Raw genomic sequence first — 21,792 nt, 5'->3', positions numbered from 1 at the left:
CGCGAGAGACCCCACGCGCGCCACACCGCACCAGACTTGTGTAACTGCCATGCCTGGAGACGAATGAGATCAATGCCGATATGCTGTGTGGCGCGGCAAGAGGGCGTGTTTTCAAGGAATATGCCCCCTCTACGGGTACTGTGTTGGCCCGTTCGATAGCTGCGTCTCGGATGTGGCTCGTATCCTTCCAGCCATTGTCGACTCCTACCAGACTTAGACACAGGCAAACATCCTCTATGGAGTAGATTTCAGGTGGCCAGCTCGCCCGCACGATTCTGCATGCAGAAATCGCATTCAGATCATCACACTGCGGGCTCAACCTTATTCCGATGCGTTAGCAGCATCGGACGCCATGTTGCGGCACCTTCATCATGAAACTCGAGAGAACAACGCAGCGCAGAGATGATTCGAAGCACAGAGACATTCAGAAGCACAATACCATGCGAAAGGATCAATTTTCATTGGTTCCTACAACCAAGGGAAACGACAGTGTCTCGTTCGGTGCCCAAACGCTGCGCCGCCCATCGGGTGTAAATATATATGCTGGCGATGGCCCCGCATTCAAGGCGCGCCCAGAAGAATCAAATTGGATGCCGCACGTCTCTGGCATGCCAATCACCGTCACCCCATGCCCTTGGCTCCAGCGGTGGCAGTGGCCCTCGAATTTGTTGACGCCTGGTTCAAAGTGAGGGTACACTACGCAGCCTTGGAGCCCGTTCAGCCCTTGCAGGTCCCCCATGTCGCTATCAACGACGTTGTCATCCTGCCCGCCCACGCTGCTGTCCGCGATTGCGATGCTCGCGCCGAGAGTGAGTGCACCAGCACTCCCGCCGTAGATGCGCCCTCCCCTATCCAGAAAAGCTTGCAGGGCGCGTAGCAAATTATACTTCTGCAGGTGGTGCAGCAGTCGAAAGGTATTTCCACCCGGGATGACGACGATGTCGGCGTCGTGGATACCGAAATGAGGCTCTTCAAGGCCAAGCGAAATAGAGTTAAATGCGCCGAATCGCTCTAGTGACCTGGTGATCCATTCACCGGTACCTTGCCATCGAGTTGAGGGCATCGCAAATGGCCAAACCACGACCCGCTGCCCAGGCTTGAACGCCAAGTCCCATATGCTTGCCTCGTCCGCCTCCGACCCTCCGCCTCCCAAATAGATCATTTCCGTTCGATTTCGGTCTGTTGATCTCCTTCTTTTGATCGTTTTGTCTCATGCGGTGAGACTGCAGGCGCTGCAGTCAATTATCAGAGGATTTGTTGTAGGAATGACATTGTTTGCTGTCGCGCCCCCGCTCGAGTTTTCAGCTACTCATTGACACATTAAACCCGGATCACCGCAAGCCGGGGTTGTTCACTTGTTCATGGAATTTGGCCTCGAAATCAAAGTGACGAGGGGCTGAAAAAAGCAACACATCGAGAATGCCAAGTCGTGGTCAGTTAAGATGACCTGCCCGGCTTTCTTCACCGGCCAGCGGCAGCATGCGAGATGTAGCATCGTCACATATGGCTTTTGAAAGTGCTAGCAGCCCCCCCCCCCCGGGCCTCTATGCAGGTGTGTTCTCAATTTGCTCATCGAACCCTCCTGCATGTACGCTTCTGCAGACAAGTGGCCACGTCAGATCTCCCATGCACGGCTGCTACACAGACGCGGGGGGACGCCAGTCTGAAGGGTGATGCGGTGCGTCAGCCCGCATGCCGCGTCGCACAGGTGAGCGACACTGCCAGGAGGCTACAATCGGACATTTTCTTTCGGGCTGCGCAGCATTGACCGGGAAAAAATCACTTTATTGGCTAGAGGCAAGGCGCATGACGTGCTCCCGCCGGTTGTCTCTGCTTGAGGGACCTGCTGGCGCGGTATTTGATCCCAACAGTTCGCCACCAAACGGAGATGATGGTCATATGTCCTTGTTTCGTGCCAGCAACATACATGGCTTGGTTTCATCTTTATTGATGGTACGTGGTGATCTGCCTAGAAGCAATGAGCCGCGGTCTTGGGATGGCAATGGCCGGACCCTAATGTTGTCATTCTCAATCCTTCAGTCAGGCTGAACATACACAGCCACACGTGGACTCTGGCCGGCCGCCGCCAACCATGGCGTACAAGTATACACAAACGTACCACTGCGGCACTTGGCATTAATTCAATCACATAGGCAGCATCGGGACTGGCGTCCACAAGTTCAGACACGCCAATCGACGTCGTGCGGCGCGTCACGAATCATGATAGCATGTCAACGCATAAAATCAGGTCTATTATGAGAAACTTTGTATGTTTGCGGAACGCAAGCCTACGGCGGGCGATATAACATCTACCTTGGCTTGCGCAAAAAAAAAAAAACCAACTCGGCCAGAACCGGTTCCCGTCAGATTCGACCTCTCCATGACAGTCCCCGCACAGCCCAACATGTGGTTGCCCACTTACGCGGGAGCGTCCGCTAGCTGCATGACGTTGCATGAAGCTCGACCACTTGGGGTTGCCTGTTCTGTCGTTCCGCTCGCCATGTGAACAAGACAGAGACGATCACGCCCTCTGACCCTTCTCCTTGGGCGCCAACAAACACCCGCAATACTGTGCCCAAAAAAAAACAAAGACTTTTCCTTCCCGCGCGAGTGTGCCTCCAAGATCGAGTTCTCAACAGGCCTCGCTGCTCACATGAAACCGTTTCCTTGACCAAGCTGGTCCACACCTTTTTTTTTCTCGAGTACCATTCCGTGAGAAATGGATTTTCAAAATAAGTGGCGGTGACGCCGTCTATATGGTATTCTTCATGGCTCGAAAAGCTTCTTTCTGGTCGCCCATGGTTTTCGTCGCAATCTATGTTCCTGATCGAAAAGCAAAAAAAATAAAAAGGGTGAAAACGATGCTCCTCAAGTCGCTGGTGGCCCGCCCAGCGGTATGGGAATGGCGCGAAAAAGGGAACTCGACGATTTTTATCGCATTCCGAAAATATTATCCGTACAGAAAAGAGAAGAGCAAACGCCGCCGTCTATCGTTTTTGACAAGTAGGAAAATGAGATGGTTGACTGGTACAGTATCTGCGTCATCGTTAGTCACGACCGTGTTGAAGTTGGGCGTGTAACGCTGACTCGACGCAACGCACAAGATGGTGTAGTAGTCTGGATTAAAACGGTACTTTTTTCCACGCCTTTGTTTCGGCCATCATCATTTCGGCTTGGCAGGTTGAGGATTGCTGGGCTTGTTTATGCCCGTTGTGTCGTACGGTCCGCGTGCCATTGTCAAGAGTTTGTGCGAAGTGTCGCAAAAGTATCTCGGTTAGGTGGGTTTGTGTTGCTCTTATTTTTGTCGTCCCGTTCTTGTCGAGTCCGATTGCGCAGAAAAAGGCGGCCTCGGCAGTAAGATTCACGTAATAAGGCGCACGCACGCGCGTGTGTGTATGAGTGTGTGCTGGAGCAGCGAGCTACTAAGGAGCAAGAGTCAGACGTGCGCACTCGGAGTAGAATGTAAAAAGGATGATGAGTCGTGCGAGCCTGCCAGGAGAGAATGGAATGAGAGAGAGGTGGTGGGAAAGCAAGACAAGCAGAGGGATATGAGGATATTTAAATCCATGGACGAGAGAGGGAAAAAGAAGAACCGCCACTACCACCACTACCACCACCACCCCCCGTCCCCGTTCCTCGACGGCAGGCTCTCGCGTGGCTCTCCATTGCCAGCATTGCTCAGACCACCTATACTTACTTGCAAGGAATCATTCGCATGGACGGTTACCGATGTTGCGGTCAAACAGTGAAGCGGTGAAATTTTACGAAGCCCCCCTGGAAGAAACGGGCCAGAGAGAGAAAAAAAAATGAAAGCGCTGAGACCCTCAGTCCAAATTTCCTTTTGGTTTGGGGGTATTTTTATTATTATTTTCTTTGGGCGGGTTCACCCTCTCTCTCTTCTCTACCAGTACAAGCACCAGGATCAAGACTACTGCTAACATGGGTTCCAGATCGACAGGGGTGTGTTGTCCTGTGGTCCAGGTTGGTTGGGCTGGGACTTTTGGGAATGGAAGGTTTAGGCCAAGGGGGGGGGGGGGGGGGGGGGCGCAGCGGCGCGCCCAACAGAGTGCCAAAACAGCAAAGGTAGCAAACCAAAACAGGCGTAGGGTCGTCCTTTCTTGTTTCTTTAGTTAGTGATGAGGAAAGTGGAAACTTGGACAACCATGGCCCGGGAGGTCGGAAATGCTACCCGCCGACGCGGGTTGACGCTTTGAGGGTGTGTGCAAAGGCAAGGATGTTCTTTTTTTTTTTCGCTTTTTCTTTTTCTTTTTTTTTTTTTTTACATTTGTGTCTGCTGCCCTCGTTCTTGTCATGGGCGAAATGGGGACAGAGGCAAGAGACGTCACCGGGCAATCCATGGGTCGACGCATCCCGTGTCCGCGTTCCCGGAGAGCACGTCGATTGGCTCACCGGAAACCCAGACGGCTGGGTGAGAGGGACGACACGCACACACATGCCCGCCACACACATATGAGCCCGCTCACCACTGCCGGCAGCCGGTACCTCGAAAGGGTAACTTTATACGAAAACAGCGATCCCCCGTCCTCCGGGGGCCGCGAAGCAGCTTCCCGAGAGCGTATAGCAAAGCTTGGGCGGGCTGGCCCGGTACACATCTGTATAGTCCAAGGGAGCAGGGTCCATCAAAACTCAAATCCAAAGAAGAGACCAGAGAAGGCCCTTTTTTTGTTCTGCCCGTACGATTCAACGGTTTGCACTGGGATGATGTCCTGACAGGGGTGGGTTTCTTCTACATACGGTTTGGCGACCGAGACAGGAGGAGACGCCCTCCCTCTCCTCCCATGGCGCAATCCTCTTTTTTTTTAGCCCTTGAGTTGTTAATGAAAGGAAAAGGGTTTCAGACATGTTATTTTTGTTTTTTTTTGAGCCTTTGACCAAAAGATAACAGGTGCGTGGTTGTTTTCTCTTGAATTTTTTTTCTTTGTTTTTACGGCAAGTAAAATGAGCCGCTCGCAGTGCATACGACCTCCCGTGTCCTACATTTTTCGGTCTTCCGTGGACGGTTTCTGGAACAACTGGCGCCGGGCCCTTGCTTCCTTCTAGCGGTCGCGCGAATCCATGTTGGTGGCAGCAAGTTTTTGTTCGTTGGATGGGGAACAATTTCTGGGGAATAATGCTGTTAAACCCAACACAGACTGGTGCATGGAAGCTTCTTGTGTCCAGGGTCTTGCTTCTAAGCAAGGTCCAGGCTTTTTTTTTTTTTGCTAATCCAGAGAAGGTAGGGTTGGTAAAGGGGAAAGTGTCCGTCATGCTGGAAGCTATCTCATCATCCACCCCCTCCCCCCCCTTTACAGGTATAAGCCACTGCCACTCAGCCTGAAAGGCAAGAGCCGTGAGCCTGATGGAGCGCGGCGTGTTTTAAGATTGACCAAAAGACGACGCTACTGAGTCAACTAGTGGACGGCTCGGTCTACCTACCACACCCTACCTACAACAGGCTGGCTGGCTGGTAAGCTTGCAACTACCTGATTTGCCGGTGTCTGATTGCTGCTGGAGAGCACCTAGCCGTCGTTATTGGCCCGCGGGTATCAGTAAACAGACAGCCCTTTGGTTTGTTCTTTCGTGTTCAGTCTTGCAAGGGAAGGGTGAGAGAAAATGAACTGACAAGGGCATCTATAGGAGAAGCGAGAAGAAAAAAAATGAACAAAATTAAAAACGGCCGCGACAGGGACGCACACATTGTAGGGCGGATCCGTCAGTTATAAGCTTTATTACTGTGTACAGGGGCAGAGGCGAGTCAACAAGTAATATATTTTTACTGGAACCAGAAGTCACCGCAACCCAGCGTACTGGACCTCTTTTAGTTGTGGCAGGGATTTCTCGAAGCCCTAGACACCGGGTGCAATTATATCCGTCAAAGGGGCCTTCCGTACGTGGGTTTTCCCGATGCTACTGGGTGAGTGAGTGATTGAGTGAGTACTCGTAGGCTGTGTCAACCTTGCTCAGTGAGTGATTGAGTGAGTACTGGCTGTGTCAACCTTGCTCCCTGTTCATTTGATGCCTCTTTTGTTCTGACTTTCTTTTTCTGTTTTCCCTCTTTTCTCTTGTATTTGTATTCTGCTTGTAGCGAGAGTGTACGGAGTGCAAGGAGGCTATGCTGCGTATATCAAACTGACGATTCATCTATTTTCACAACAATGACTCGTACGACCAAGCCAGGAAGACGCTTGTTTCAACAAAAACTCATCCTCGCGGTTGCTTGGGCCTGTCGTCTCGACGGGCCAGGACAAGGGGCGCCAAAAAGCAAGGGGACAGGGAAGAGGGGGGACAGGTTTTTGCACAGTCGAGCGCTCCTTTTACAGAGATTACTGGGTAAGGTACTTGCTTCTGGGTCGTCATCTCATGTACTCATCGAGCGGGAAACAAAAAAAAAATAGGGAAACAAGGAAGAAAAAAAATCCCTAAAATCAGCAGTGGCGGTGACAAGTAAGACGACAGGAGGAAGGATGAACAGCAACAACAGCAACAACAACAACAACAACAACAACAAAGGAAATTCAATCTCGGCGACCCGTTTTCGCCCAGCCCGGACTGATCAGAGCGGCTGCGCCCTCCCGGTGATCCGCCATCGGCACATGTTGACGATTTCCGCCAGGGCCCGTTTACGAAAAGAGGAGGAGAGAATGGACGACTGAATAAACGAACGAATCATGGCATTTGCTCGCATAGCATCTGCCGTCCTCTTTTTCACTGGCAAGCTCTGCAAGTGCCGCGGCTGCTCCGGCTGCTGTCACCCGCCCGTCCGCCCCCCCTTTCCTCCCTCTCCCTCCGATCTCGTAACGTCCCGTCTATACGGGACGTTGTAGAGACCTGGTTGTGTGTTCCTGCAGGGGCAGCAAAAAAAAAATTCAAAGGGCGTTTGCTGTCAGGGACGAGCAAAAAGGGAAGAAGAAGCGGGGGAGGGAGAGGGAGGGTCTCGATCATGTGTCGGTTATGCTACGTGGCTTTTTTTACTGATTATACTCGAGATGGCCAGTCACTTTTATTTTTCCCTTGTCTCCTATCTAAAGGGAGTAGGAAAAAGGCGTGTGTCGGGGAGAGGATCCGGAAGGGCCGACAAAGTGCAAGTAAAGTTATCCTTGATCGATTCAACATCGGCCCGCGACCGCGGTGGCACGATTAGAATGACTCGGGACGACGGCCCGTGTGCTCGGGACTTGTTTTTCTATATTAGTATGCACCCGAAGAGACAAGAAAGAAAATTCCAAAGGCGCTCCCCCCCCTAACAAACGCCATCTCGTGTCTTGCCGATGATGCATGCGGCTTGCAAGTACATAGTATATACTGTGGATTCGCGAGAGGGAATGTGATGTGTGTGAGAGAGCATTGAATTTGGGGTGTAGATGTAGTCTCAGACCCGGGGATGAGGGCTTGCACCGCGTACCAGTCAGCAAGCCGGTCAACTATAGCAGGGCTATCCGAGCCTTTTTTTTTTTTCCCTTTATTTCGCAAAATGGGCAATTTTTCGTCGTACTGGGTAATTGCCATGATGAAAAAGAACACGGTTGGCGGCGAGCATTGGCCCGGCCAAGGCCTACAACTTTTTACCTATTCGAGAAGGCAGGGAATTGAGTTCCCGCCGGTTGCTAAAGTTAGACAAAGTTGTGCTCTTCGCAGTCGTTTAAGAGAACCGTCGAGGTTGGAAAATCAGCTCCAAGACGGGATGTTACGGAGTAGAAGGAACCGAAAATGAGCACTCCGTGACGAGGGACGCCATCAAGGGGTCATGACAGACTTGCTGGTCCTCCTGGCGGCCATTCTCAGGCAAGAAAAAGAGAATCGCAATGGAAAATCTCGGTACGGAGTACCCTAGAGCTGAATTGTGATGAAAAAAAAAGTAACAAGATGGCTGAACTGGCTGGCGTCGTCCCGTCGGCTCGCTCCCACAACCCCGGCTCGCCTGTCAGTGTTCAGCCACACACGCGCGCGCATAATGTTCCTCTCGTTCCCGATCGCAAAAGTATGCAGTAAACGAGACCTTTGCTTTTTTTTTTTTTTTTTTTTTTTTTTTTGTTTCTCTACTTTGATTCAATCCCGTGTTTCACCTTTTCTTCCTCTTCTCAGCAAACCCCCTTCCCCCCCCTTGCCCTGCCCTGCCCTGCTCCTCCTGTGGCGATTGGGGGAAAAAGGTTCAGCTCTCTGGCTGCTGGCTTGTCACCGAATATCAGCCAATAAGAATAAGCCGATGGCGATGGCAGTCGGCGAGAGGCGAAGGACAAAGGGGGATGAGACTGTTTCCTCCTGCACGGATAAAAATAGTATGAAAATCACAGCCCCCCTGATCACGCATGTCGTGTGCAAGAGAGAGAGAGAGAGAGAGAGTCGTTCTATAGATGACCACGAGTGATTTGCGTTGCTGATGACGCCTACTACCTTGGCGATTCCTGGTCGTTGGCACATCAAATGCTGCAAGTATCATCCCCCTCTTTTTTTTTTTTTTTCTCGCTTACAAGGACGGTTGGAAACGATTTGCAATGGCAAGTACTTAGCAGGTGGATTCACTAGGACCTGAGTGAGCTTGTAAGTTGTACCTATGGAGAGAGACACGCATGAGATCAGGCAACTGAGTACTTGGTCAACTAGTTGTTCGCGCTTAAAGGCAAAGACGCCAGCTGCTGGACATCTAAACCGGCGGCAGGGCCATCGAATTGGCAAGGCTAGACGACAAGCAGAATAGGGTTGTTGACGTCCATGTCTTGAAGAATGCATCCTGAAGTTGGCAATTGGTACTTGCATTTCTCTCCCGGAAAAGACTTGTTGCGTAATCGATCCATCTAGAAACTCGGCTGCTGGGACCAAGAACCCCAGCTGTGACGAATGTATGACGCCGACGATGGTGAGTGACGTTCCATACATCCCCACTCGCGAGTATAAAACATTCGGGGCGGCGATATTGGGGGGAATCACAAATCTGCTTCAATCTTGACCCTCGGAATCATCACTCCATCTTGTATTTCAGAATCCCACGAAAACAGTTCAGACGACTCAAAAGCCCACACACATCATGCCTCGCAACGGAGATGGTTCATCACACAACGGTCCCTTTGAGGAAGCCGACAAGCCCATTGCCCACGGTGTTGGTGACGTCAAGGTAAGAGAAGAATTTAATTTTTTTTTTGTACCAACTACGACCAACACATGATCAACATGATTGACACACATACTATAGACAGACAAGGTGCCGCGCGCGGACAAGACGGCACCGCTGCCCGAGCATGAAAAGGGCGCCGGCCTAGACGGCATGAACGCTAGCGGCGGCCAAAGCCAGGGAATCAAGCAGGGCGACAGTGTTGGCCAAGGCAGCGCGCCCAAGAGCTAAACTGTTTTTTGTTTCCTTGGTAAATCAGAATATCGGCGAATGAAGACGGCTCGGTTTCTTTGTCAATATTGTACACGAGATTCTGGCTGAAATCAGACCAAAAACAAACAAGTAAAAAATGAAAATAAAAATAAATAAACCAAAAGACAAGAAGAAAAAGAAAAAAAGAAAACAGCCGAGGTCTCACTACGAGCCTACGGCATCGAGATGGTCAAATCACACACATGAGTGCTCAGAGAAACAGTTTTCTCAGTCGAACCAGGGGCGAGAAAACAAGCCTGCATATGCCACACCACCTTTTTCCTTCGTAGAGCAAGTCAAAAACGGAACAAGAAGCCTTTTTTTTGTCTGGTGTATGTACCAGTAAAAGCCTTGCTTTTTTTTTTGAGCTTGTCTGTCAGGTGTACTCTGCGCCTTCTTCCCGGTTCGCTGGGACGCCCTCTGTCGCGCCATGTTCAGCCAGGCGGCCCAGTTTCTCACCAATGCAAGGGGTCAAAAACAAGAGACAACTTTGGTGATGGCATGGGACGGATGGCTGGAAGGGGGGGGTGGCTGGCTTCCTACGATGGCAGATTGGCCGCGAGTCACAAGCTGTTCACGGAGCGACAAAGTGTCTTTTTTTCCTTCATCTTGTTACTCCTTGGTAAGTTTTTTTGTTGGGCCCTTTAGTACTAATATCAGTAGTACTCTGAGGAACCAAGTTGAACTAGCCTGGGAACACAAGTATATCAATACTTGCATTTGAACGTCCGTGAATAAAGGCACCCTTGCCGTGAGTGAACAGGGGACATCAAATCGCCGCCTGAGACATGGCACCATGGGTGGTTAGTAGTTAGGGCACAGACCGCCCATCAAGACTCTCGCCAAAGGAAAAAGACGATTGGGCTACAAGTTATGAGTTGGCGCAAACCTGTCTCTTTTTCTTTCTTGTCATCCTCTCTGCGAGTTGCGGCGTACGTCGTATCAGCAGACATTTTCGTGTCTGCACGTATCAGCACGCGGGACTCTCCGGTCAAGGGGAGGGGGCATACTTTGCCCTGGAAACTCCGTGTTGTTGTTGGCTAGGCGAGCATTTGCGCCGCCAGGGAGCGCCGGGTTCAGGGCCGACCAATCCTCTGGCTCCGCCCAGGGTTAATTTATTAGACAAGACGACGTCGGTTCTCCTTCTCGTCCTCGTCATCTTTGGACGACGATCAGCCAGGGAAGGCCAGCAGAAACGGATAGCGGGCCCCTTGCCAGAGACACTCCACCAAGTACGGAGTACAGGAACAGTTGATGGGGGGGGGGGGGGGGGTCGTCGACGCAATGCGCTGTAAAATTAGTTCAAATCAATAAGAAAATACGATGGGCTTTTGCCGGGAGGCGTGCGACTTGGCATCTTGAAGCTTGGCCTGTGAAGCGATGCTGGTGTCGTTGGTAGTAGTAGAAGAAGATGAAGAAGAAGAAAAAGGAAAAAAAAAGAAAAAGAAAAAAAAAAAGAAAAAGAAAAAAAAAGGAAAAGAAGAAGTAAAAGAAGAAGAGAAAGAAACTTGGGCTAGCTATCGAGGCCATGCCAAAGCGCAACATGATGATCCCAAGCTAGTTAGACCATATGATAGATTCTTGATGTGCGAGGTCACCGTAACTTACTAGGTACTCCGTAGTATCCGTACCAATGCCTAACTTACTTACCGTTCAGCACAGGAACAAGCCTGCTTGGTGGCAAGAAGAGTCATTCGCCCAGGACAAGGATGTCCTTTTTTTTTTTTTTTTTTTTTTTTTGGTGCGGCACTTGCCGAAGCCGCTGGGCAACTTGGAAGAAATAAAATAGAAATAAACAACTGCCGTAGCTAAAACGGTTGAAAGATTGCTCGTACCAAAGCGTAAGAAAGGCCTCGGAATCAGTAGCCCGTCAAATCCAGGTCTTTGCTATCGGCTGTTTGGCTGCAATGCTGCCGGCAGCACCCAGACAGACCCTGACAAGATTTGAATAGCCCCAAAATTGACAGGCAATGTTATTCCCATAGGGCTGGGCTAGTCCCACGACGCGCACCTGATGGGCATCACCAGCCCTACTTGGCTATACTGAGTAGCTCTTACCAGCAGCCGCAGACTTTTGGCACTATCGGGGCGGAGCATCAAGTCTAGAGTAGATGACAGGCGGAGCCAGCAGTTTGATCAATGGGCAGTGGTTCGCCAGGCTGGGGCACAGTAAGACGACGCCCATGCATGTAGGGCTTTCATTCGGCGTTGCTCTTGACCATTCTACCTTTTCAGAGGCCTGGACTACGTCTCAACCACAAATCCCAAGAGCGTCAACTAAAGTTACTATTATAACCTCTAATTATCTACTGAGTAAGAGCTTTATAGTACTCTAGAAGGTATTCCTTCAGAAAGTCTAGCTATATTAACTTTATCTACTATATATTTTGATTTTCGGTATATTTAGTATCCTACAAGTACTCTTCTAAGCTAGTCTCTCATATGCGAGCCTGGTTCGACGTCTCAAACCGCTCGCCGCTCTCTCGCTAACCTCTTTCGTTGCTTATTTTTGTAACAGCCAAAACAGAGCCCAAAACCAACCAGGGCCACAATCAGAATTGGGAGCCAAACGTAGAAGGCGCCCGCTCCCAAGTCAGGCCCGTGTTCGATTTCGTTGGGACCCTGGCAGGCCGCTTTAGCGCTCGCCTCGACCTTGGAGCCGGGCACCCAGGTGCTGATTTGCACGTTGCGGCATGACTGCTTCATCGATGGCGGTACAGGACGTAATGAAGATGCATCTGCTTCTTTCCAGCTAATGTACCATGGCTCGTGGATGGACACGACATTCCCACCATCAGTTTGATACTCGTGTACGCACGCGCTCTCTTGAGCGCTGTGCAGAGGATTTAATACGTAGTTTGTGTATGTGAAGCTCCTGTGATTCCAGGGGTCAGTGTGCTGTTTCTGCGGAAAAGCAAGCGCGCGAATCTTGGCATGGCTTACTCGGAGCAACAAATAGCACGGGACTCGAATTCGTCGCCAACGCTGGCTACTGTCAGGGAGTACGCAGTCCAGCGTCCGGGACAAACCGCAGGGCTGTACGCAAACTGCGGGGTGCCTGCTGCATCCCATCCCTCAGGCTGGCATGTCGAACTGCGCCTGGGATCGGAGACGACAAAGGTGTCTGTCGTATGGTAAGGAACACCAGTAATCGTTGTAAACTGTCCCCCTTGACAGCCCGACGGCGGCACAAAGGGCGTCGTAAGCGAGACGCGAGTCGCAGTTGGTGAAGACGCACTGCTATCCACTGCGCTTGCAGTTGTTCTGGAAGAGCTCATCCTGTTGTTGGCTTGTGGAATGTTGGCTGCAAGTTGTAGCGAGGCTGTGTTGGTGGACGGAGGCAAGTTGGTAACTGGCGAAATGACGCGACTGATGAAAGCCAGCAATACGCGCCACAAACTAAAAGGCGGTTGCAGCTTCACAGCCTCTCCGCAGCGAGGCAGTTGCCAGCCAGGCCAAAATACTAGGCTCCCCAAAATAGATGCGATTATCCATATGAAGCCGCTGCACGTTTTGGGTTGCTCACCTGCCTACGGGAATACGCAACAGTCGCTTCATATAGAACACTGCCGATTTGAGGCAATCATTGGAAACGGAATACTATCAAAGGTAGCCTTGGTCTGCTTACATTCTTTTCCGGCATCAGATTGAAAAAATAATACGCAGCGCTTGGCTAGCCTGACTATAAATCTGCTATATAGCCTATCTCAATACCTGGAAATTGGATAATATGATCAGGCCTAGATACTGCTGGCCAAAGAAGCTCATCGGTGCATTATGCTGTTGAATTGGAGCGCGACCCTGGCGTGGGCCGCCATCTTCGGGCCCTTTTCAGATGGTCACATCTCTCACCAACTTTGTTGTCGCTGTAAATTACTTTTCCAAAAACTCCCCATCTCCAGCCTGAATGCTACCAAGGCTACACTTGGAACATCCAGTCACCTTGATCAGCTTCCTTGCGGGAGGGGCAGCTACGTCATCGCCCAACAAAGGATCTTTTCAATCGCAAGCGTGATGGAACAAGACGCATAAGCGTGCAGATATTCGCTGCAGTATAGTCCCGCGGGGGGCTCAAAGCTGGTGGATGGCGGGGTTTGTTAGGATCCCGACAGACTGACGCGGCACATGAAAAGGATGCCAGCGGCTCCGAGGACGCCGTAACCAAGGCTGCCTGCCAATCAGTACGCTATTCTCACCACAGCAGGATCCCGCGTCCAATCGATCAGGGTGCATAGCTACACAGTATTGCTTCCCAGTACCACACTTGCGTCCTCATGCGTGTGCATGTGCATTGGGAAGCAAGGCTTTGCCGGATGGGCCGCTAGATGACACGTATATATAAATGATCATGGCTGCTCTCTGGTCCGAGGAAGGCCTCTGAAGCGGCACATTCTTGCAAACACGGCCCAGGAGAAACGTACGTGACGATGATGGCCGCTTCTATTCCCGCCTACGCAACAGTCTTGCTGTCTGGGGTTGCCGCGGTATACATACTCAGGGCTGCATGGTCCAGAGTATACACTGGAATCTTGGCACGGCGAGCCGGCTGCAAGCCGGCCCTTGTCCGCCCGTGCCTGCTCCCGCTCGGGATCGATAACCTGTTCCGCGCCATGTCTGCCATGCTCGACAATACTCTCCAAAGCGACGACCTGGTCATCCACGAAGAGATGGGCTGCCCGGGGACCTGGCTGCAGAACATTCTGGGCGAGTACTTTGTCACGACGGCGGATCCGGACAACATCAAGGCGATGCTGGCGACGCAGTTTCACGACTTTGAGCTCGGACCGCTGCGGCTCGATCAGATCGGGCCCCTGATCGGCCACGGCATATTCACCAGCGACGGTAAAGAGTGGTAAGGCCCCGAAACCTCCTGCCGCCCCATCGCCGCCAGCATATCATCGGCTGACCACAAGAGTTACTACTACTACTACAGGCAGCAGCAGCGAGCCATGCTGCGGCCGCAGTTTACTCGGTCGCAGATTTCCAACCTGGCGCTTCTCGAGACCCATGTGCAGAACCTGTTTCGGCATTTTGACGATGCCCATCATCAGCCGGGCTCCTGGACATCCGAGGTGGATTTGGCGCCGCTCTTTTTCAACCTCACGCTGGACGCGGCGACCGAGTTCCTCTTTGGCCAGAGTGTGGAGTCCCAGACCGGCTACCAGAAGACGACCACCACGCAACGCACCGACGCCGCGGAGGAGGAGAAGAAGGACGGGCGGGACGGCGGCGTCAGCGGAAGAGACTGGTCGTCCTTTGGGAGGGCCTTTGACCGGGCCAACGCCACCATTGCCCTCCGCGGGATGATGATGAACTTTTACTGGCTGTACAAGCCCAGCACCTTTGACAGGGACTGCGAGGAGGTCCGGCAGTTTGCCGACTACTTTGTTCGGCGAGCATTGATGAGCCAGGGCCGCGGCGACAGCGACAGCGCCGCCGACGACAGCGCCGCCGCCGCCGACGACGACGACGGCTCCTCTTCCTCCTCCTCCTCCTCCCCCCAGCCGCCGGAAGCCTACGTCTTCCTGCGCGAGCTGGCCAAGACCACGAGGGACCCGGACGCGCTGCGCAGCCAGCTGCTCAACATTCTGCTCGCCGGCAGGGACACCACGGCCGGCCTCCTGGGCTGGACCTTTTTCCTGCTCGCCCGCCACCCCGCGCACTACAGCAGGCTCCACCGCGTCGTCGTGGAGGCCTTTGGGCCGTACTCGCCCGGCGGCGACGACGATGCCAGGCGCCGCATCACGTTCGAGTCCCTCAAGGCGTGCCGCCCCGTGCAGCACCTGCTGTCCGAGGTCCTGCGCCTGCACCCCGTGGTGCCGGAAAACGGCCGCCGCGCCGTCCGGGACACGACGCTGCCCCGCGGCGGCGGCCCGGACGGGCAGTCGCCCGTCTTCGTCCGCGGGGGCAGCCACGTCATCTACAGCGTCAACGTGATGCACCACCGGAAAGACCTCTGGGGGGACGACGCCCACGCGTTCAGGCCCGGGCGCTGGGCGGACCGCAGGGGGGGGCACAACCACGGCGGCGGCGGCGGCGGCTGGGAGTACCTGCCCTTCAACGGCGGCCCGCGCGTCTGCCTCGGCCAGCAGTACGCGCTGACCGAGGCGGCCTACGTCGTCGTCCGGACGCTGCAAAAGTACGGCAGCATCGAGAACCTGGACCCGGACCCGGTCACCAGGCACCGGTACACCCTGACCACGGCGCCGGTCAAGGTGGCTGTCAGGCTGTGCCGGGCCGGTTGACGGCCGGGCTCGGGCTCGGGAGTGGGAATGCGTGCGTTTCAGGGGAATTCGCTTACCAAAGCCCCTTTTTCCAATACCTACAGACGGGCAAGACTGGTAACGGCAACACTCTATAGTCCAGTATAGCAGTGAGCTTCTTTGCATCTCCTCTTATCAGGGGATAGAAAATGTGTACTTTCTGTAAGCTAAAGAACCAGTTTTCGTGCATGAAACCGCAAATCCACGTCAGAGTTGATGGGCTTGTTGAAGCACTTCATGAGGCATGGCGGACGAGTTATACTCGCTCAAACATTACCCATCGACGGCCAAATCCCAGTATAACAGGCGCTCGGCTCGACTCGCAGGGCGAATTCCAAATCCATGAGATTTGTTCATGTAGCATCTCAGTCGTCATTGACTGACTTGGAGCATCGGATGGGGGCGTAACGCGCCGTCGTGCCGGCTTCTGCCACTTACACCATGTAAGCGGTCAGGTTGGGCTTATCATGACAGATCAGCGTGGAGCCAGTTAAATGACATGACAAGGGCTCTGTACTCAAGCTGAACTCTGTCTCCCACGCTACCTACTTGCGGGGCTTCCATCTCAGTACTCACTATGCATGCCGCACTCCCTCTTGCCATGGGTCGGTGCACGTGTCGACCACCATAGGTACACGGTGTAACATGACTTTGCTAGCTGTGGCGCTCTTATGCAACCACTTTAAATAATAAGCCGACAACGCGGCGTTAAGTGAGCACCGTCGCGTGACGCAGCTTTGACTGATCGCCGGCAGTATAGGGTGCGCGGGGAAACATGGGGTGGAAACCCAAAATGATATTGCGATATATATACTTCAAAACAAAATAAAAACAGTTCAAGCCTGTGAGATGGGAGGCGTGTTTCTTGGCAAGATCTTGACAAGTCTCGATACTGCAAGACCAGCGTGCTCCTCAGAGGTTGATGAGTTGCAACGTCGGTGCTCCAGATGTAGGCAAAGACGCTAATGGGACGCCCCAAACCAGAAAGGAAACTGCAAACTATAGTCTTGATTTCGATATGGGGGTATCATTGACCCCCACACGCGGTGTAGTAATACTTTATTAGCTCAAGCGGAAAGCGTGTCCTCCGTAATGTATGATTGCAGCTTGAGAACGAGAAAAGGTTAGGAAAGGGGTGCAGCGGACTGGAATAAAATATCATGTAAGGTTACATAGAATCTACTTTGATGCAAACCAAGTCCTTGCTGATTGCTTCTACTGCCCAAACTTTGTCATGTATCTCGCTACCTGGGGACCTTCCATACTGGCGCTGAATTGACGTGAAAGCTTTCTTCCGGAGCGTGGGTCAAGATGATGGTCACTGTCAGAAAGGGAGAATCGCTCGCCAAGAACGCAGGCCAACAGCACGAATGCTGGCTAGCTTGAATGCGAACCACGCCAAGCATTTCCACGACTCGCCAGAGCAGGATGTCTTCCGGGGCAGCGCAACACAGGCAGCCCACGGAGAGACCAAGCCATTATTAGCTTGCTGACGTGCCCATCCTTCATCGGGCCTTTGGCACCAGGCACCTCCGGAGCGAACTAGCGCAGGAACGTCGCATCTATCCGCCGACTCCATCTCTCACGCGGCGGCAGTCTGGTCCCCCTCCCCAATGACAATCGAGCGCCACATCGCCAACACGGCTGGAGCGGCATCAGTCACTTGACAGCTGCGGCTTCCTATCCTGGACGACGTCCCCCCTGTTGTATCTCCATGGCGGACGTCCCCAGCTTTGATGGCAAGTTGCCACGCTCCGGGAATGTGTATCTCGCCCCCGCGAGCTCTGGATTTAGTCCTGGACCGGTCCCGAATAAATGGAGTTTTGAGGTCTGCCATCCTTTATTTCCCCCTCCTAGGCCGCAGATGACGGCTCTTAGTATGTAACGTCTCCCTTCCCCTCCTTTGGGTTGTGATCCGCTCTGGTGGCCGCCTCTCTCTGGAATGCGACCCCCGAAGCGGCACAACCGTCCCAGAAAGGCAGGTCAGAGTAGCGAATAGAGTGTTGGGATGTGCGACTGGTACAGTGGTAAAAGAGTGCGCCAGCAGCGAGCACTACTAGTCATTGTACCATGGTGGACTCGATCGTGATATAAATATACTGAGACATTCCAAGTCATGCTGTAGATGCTCGTGGACTCCAAGCGTTGATCACCCAAGAGACGGTCCTGCAGTGACCTCTGACATTCCTTTATTTCACTGTCCATATTGATACCACGAGGTCTTCATTATTACCTGTACATATTTATTTTCCGTATACAGTCCCTCTCACAAATCTCTAGCTCGTCAAACACGATGCGCTGCTTCTCACTTCTCGCCGGCCTCGGGCTTACAAGCCTCGCCGCCGCCTCGCCTCTGGCAGGCCGTCAAGCTCCGGGCGCGCAGAATGTCGTGTACTGGGGCCAAAACGGCGGCGGCACCGTCGAGAAGGGCGACCTCGGCGACTACTGCGGGAACAATTCGGGCATGGACGTCATCGTGCTGTCCTTTCTGTACCAGTACGGCCGCGGGAGCGACATCCCCTCCGGCACCATCGGGCAGTCGTGCTACGTCAGCACGTCCGGCCAGGGCCAGAACTGCGAGGACCTGACCGCCGCCATCGCCAAGTGCCAGGGCGCCGGCGTCAAGATTGTCCTGTCGCTCGGCGGCGCGACGAGCTCCTACTCGCTCGAGTCGCGGGCGCAGGCGGAGAAGATTGGCCAGTACCTCTGGGACTCGTACGGCAACTCGGGCAACACGACCGTCCAGCGTCCGTTTGGCAGCAATGCCGTCGACGGGTGGGACTTTGACATTGAGGTCAACGGCGGCAGCAGCCAGTACTACCAGTATCTCATCGCCAAGCTTCGCGGCAACTTCGCCAAGGACGCGTCCAAGAAGTACTTCATCACGGGTGCCCCTCAGTGTCCTATTCCCGAGCCCAACATGGGCGAGATTATCAGCAACAGCCAGTTTGATTACATCTTTGTCCAGTTCTACAATAACAACAACTACACCGTCCCTTGTGCCCTTCCCATCAACGGCAACGCTCCGTTCAACTACAACAACTGGACCAACTTCATCTCCACCACGCCCTCCAAGGACGCCAAAATCTTCATTGGCGTTCCGGCCTCGACAATCGCAGCAAATGGCAACGCCAGTGGTGCCAGATACTACGCCACCCCCGAACAGCTGGCAGCCATCGTCAACGACTACAAGGGTGACTCGCACTTTGGTGGTATCATGATGTGGAGCGCTGGCTTTTCCGACTCCAATGTCATCAATGGCTGCACATATGCTCAGCAGGCCAAGAACATTCTTGTCAGCGGTGGTCCCTGTGGCTCTAGCGGTCCTCCTCCTCCTCATACCACCACCAAAACCCCTCCTGGTTCTAGTCCTACTAGCACTCCCCCAGGTTCCAGCCCTACCAGTACTTCACCCCCCGGTTCTTCTCCCACGGGTAGCGTCCCCAGATGGGGCCAGGTAAGAATACTCGCCCAAAGATGAGATACGGACCTCGTGCTAATGACGGGTAGTGTGGCGGGCAAGGATATAACGGTCCAACTGCGTGTCAGTCCCCATACACTTGCAAAAAGTCGAGTGAGTGGTGGTCATCTTGCCAGTAGAACGGATAACATCCAAAGATATAAAGATTCTCTAAACGTACATAGCAGCAAGTCTGACCGGACTTTTTCGTAAATAGATATGAATTATGGCTTGATGTACTTGCTGCCAAGAGTGACACACCTCCATGGTTTCTTGAAGTAATAAGCTGCGGTTGGACTGCTTGCAAGCATATGAGAGTTCAAGAGACACTATCAGTATACCAGAACTATTTGAAGAGCTGTCCTCTCAGTCCACACCTAGAATCCACTGCTCTACGACGCAAGGGTTTTGTCGCGCTCCGACGCGGTCGCTGCTAAGCCACGCTCGGCATGCCTCTACCCGAGCGCATGCTTCTAGACGATCATCTTTTGCAGCCGCGTCAATTTGAGCATCAGCAACATCAAGCAAACTTCTGCCCCAGATATCTGTCACTCTTATATTTGCACCAGCAAGAACCAAGGTTCGGACAGCAAGTTTCCGCCCACACCGCACCGCAACGTGAAGCGCTGTCTCACCATTGCGATTCCGCGCCTCCAGATCCGCTCCCCCCTTTATTAACATGTCGAGCATCTCTGGGCCAGATCTATAGTCATCATCTTCTGGCAAATGAACTATGAATGCCATGAGTGGAGTTTGGCCGTTCTCATCATAACTGTTCGGGCTAACACCAACGTCCAGTAGGCTGCCCAGAACTTCAGACCGATGTTCCATTATGGTACGTGATGACTGAGTTTTGACAAGCCCGGACCGTGATCGGTGGCCGTTCTCATTTCCAGACGGTAAGCCAACGGATTGAGAGGCTTCTGCCCTGGCAGGTGTTTCCTGAGTTTCTATTTTCACGACGGCAAGACAGTGAAGTGCATTTCGACCGTGTGAATCCTCTGCAGTTGGGTTATACAACGCCGTGTGGATGAGATTCCAAAGTCCTATGTAATTCATAAAAAGACTTTCTTCATCTTTCTCGAGTGCGTCATCGTGATGTAGAATTCCTGCGGTCTGCTTTCGTGCGGTTTGCTTGTTTGTTAGCCGTGGTTTCTCGCCAAAGGCGTCGCGCAGGTTCCATATTTCAATATCATGTGCGGGTAGAACTGTATCGAGGATGATCTGGTTGGCAGTATTTTCTTGTAGTATATGGAAGAAGTTACGCCCGTAGAGGTCCCGTGTGAAAATATCGACGTTAGCACCAGTCAAAGTCTGGAGTAGAATGACAAGCAATGCGGACTGGGCTGTTGAGTCGTCATTCATCACATGCAGGAAGCTTTGTCCGGCGCTGTTGATTTTCAGCAGTGTTTCATTGGATCGATATCGTAGAATAAGATCATATACTTGACTGATGTCACCACGAGCGGCCACAAAATGCATGATCGTATTCCCGAAAGAGTCCATTTCCGAGAAGTCAGGTAGGTGGATCAATCCCTCAAGGATTTGCGAACCGTGTTCCTTTAAACCATTTGAGTGGAGCCAGGGATAGTTGAGTGGAGGCTGAAATAATCGACTTGCGAAAGAAAACATACCATGCTGCTCGACATGATAACCAGAGCTATCACACTCCAGATGTTGAGCAGGGCTGTCGAAGCAGAGGTAGTCACCGGGCAGATGTAATACCTTACCATCACTGGATTTCACCGTCATCTGTTGATTCCCAGACCTGGATATCGTAGAAGAGCTGAGCTCCAAAGAGGTTAATGTCTGACTAGCATCCAAATGTTCAGTCGCGATCCGGTTGACCTGGCTCAAGAGCCCCTGCACAACCCCCTGGTAGGCGCTGCTATAGCCGTACAAAGTCTGGTCAATTTGGAGCTTTTTGTCTTTCGAGTACAATGGATCATCGACGAGCCTTTGAAGAAATTTTTCGAATACACAACTCTCGTGTTCTCCCCGGGGTTCCGAGTGATGAAGAGGCTGAAATGATTCTGAGTCGTAACACATTATTTTTGCAGAATCCATTGCACGAATAGCACGAGTATTAGGGACTTCATGCTCAGCAGTAGGATTTTGAATCACTCGAGTGGGCTGGTGACTGGGTTGTGCTCCATTGCAGGAGGCGAATTCCACCTCTTTCGCTTCGAAGTCCTGCCCTTTCATTCTGGCGCACGAAAGTGGAAGCTGCTCAAGGCGACAACCCATATCTTCAATCGATTTGGGGCGTAACCATCGTGATTCCTTACCCAAAAGAATGTTAATATGACGTGATGCGCTGTCAATGCCAGTTTGCTCTGATCTGGGGTGCCAGCTGTCGATAACTGCACAAATTTGCGCTAGCGGCAGATTTGTGTAGAGGTAAAGCGTTGACAATTTTCTTGAACATGCTTTCGACCAAGTGAGGTCAGCAGTAGCTCTTGAGTGGCTTTCGGGACGACTCTTCAAGTCCGCTGGTTGAAGGCTCAGTAGAGGTGCAACTTTCGAAGGCGATGTCATGGTGGGAGGGGGTGGCGTTGGTAGATGTCAGTGGGCCAATATCTGATGGGCATCAATCTGAAGAGGCTTCGTGTAGGCTCCTGTACAGGTATAGGGGTCAGGCGCAAGACGCGCTCAGGTTCTTCTAACTGAGGTGAGGCTAGGAGATCTAGAGGGAAAATAACGAGTCCCAG

General features: G+C 52.5%; 4 protein-coding genes across 4 annotated transcripts; 3 read left to right on the top strand and 1 right to left on the bottom strand.

Annotated features, from left to right (window-relative positions):
- Positions 1-451: 451 nt before the first annotated feature.
- Positions 452-1,063, bottom strand: V2A60_010360 (uncharacterized protein; the record flags this gene model as incomplete). Its single annotated transcript, XM_083261616.1, has 1 exon — positions 452-1,063. The coding sequence occupies one exon, from the start codon at positions 1,061-1,063 to the stop codon at positions 452-454; it is 612 nt and encodes a 203-aa protein (XP_083117742.1).
- Positions 1,064-9,022: 7,959 nt separating this feature from the next.
- Positions 9,023-9,337, top strand: V2A60_010359 (uncharacterized protein; the record flags this gene model as incomplete). The annotated part of the gene is made up of 2 exons (XM_083261615.1): positions 9,023-9,109; positions 9,188-9,337. 2 exons carry the CDS (start codon positions 9,023-9,025, stop codon positions 9,335-9,337), a joined length of 237 nt encoding a protein of 78 aa, XP_083117741.1.
- A 4,631-nt stretch (positions 9,338-13,968) lies between these two features.
- Positions 13,969-15,603, top strand: V2A60_010358 (cytochrome P450; the record flags this gene model as incomplete). Its single annotated transcript, XM_083261614.1, has 2 exons — positions 13,969-14,210; positions 14,274-15,603. The coding sequence occupies 2 exons, from the start codon at positions 13,969-13,971 to the stop codon at positions 15,601-15,603; spliced, it is 1,572 nt and encodes a 523-aa protein (XP_083117740.1).
- Positions 15,604-17,914: 2,311 nt separating this feature from the next.
- V2A60_010357 (glycoside hydrolase family 18 protein) lies at positions 17,915-19,102 on the top strand (the record flags this gene model as incomplete). Its single annotated transcript, XM_083261613.1, has 1 exon — positions 17,915-19,102. One exon carries the CDS (start codon positions 17,915-17,917, stop codon positions 19,100-19,102), a length of 1,188 nt encoding a protein of 395 aa, XP_083117739.1.
- Between the last annotated feature and the right edge of the window lie 2,690 nt (positions 19,103-21,792).

The sequence above is a fragment of the Cordyceps javanica genome, chromosome 7 (assembly GCF_051103115.1).
Source record: "Cordyceps javanica chromosome 7, complete sequence".
Classification (NCBI taxonomy): domain Eukaryota; kingdom Fungi; phylum Ascomycota; class Sordariomycetes; order Hypocreales; family Cordycipitaceae; genus Cordyceps; species Cordyceps javanica.
The sequence above is the reverse complement of the archived record's forward strand: the minus strand, read 5'-3'. Positions and strand labels throughout refer to the sequence as shown.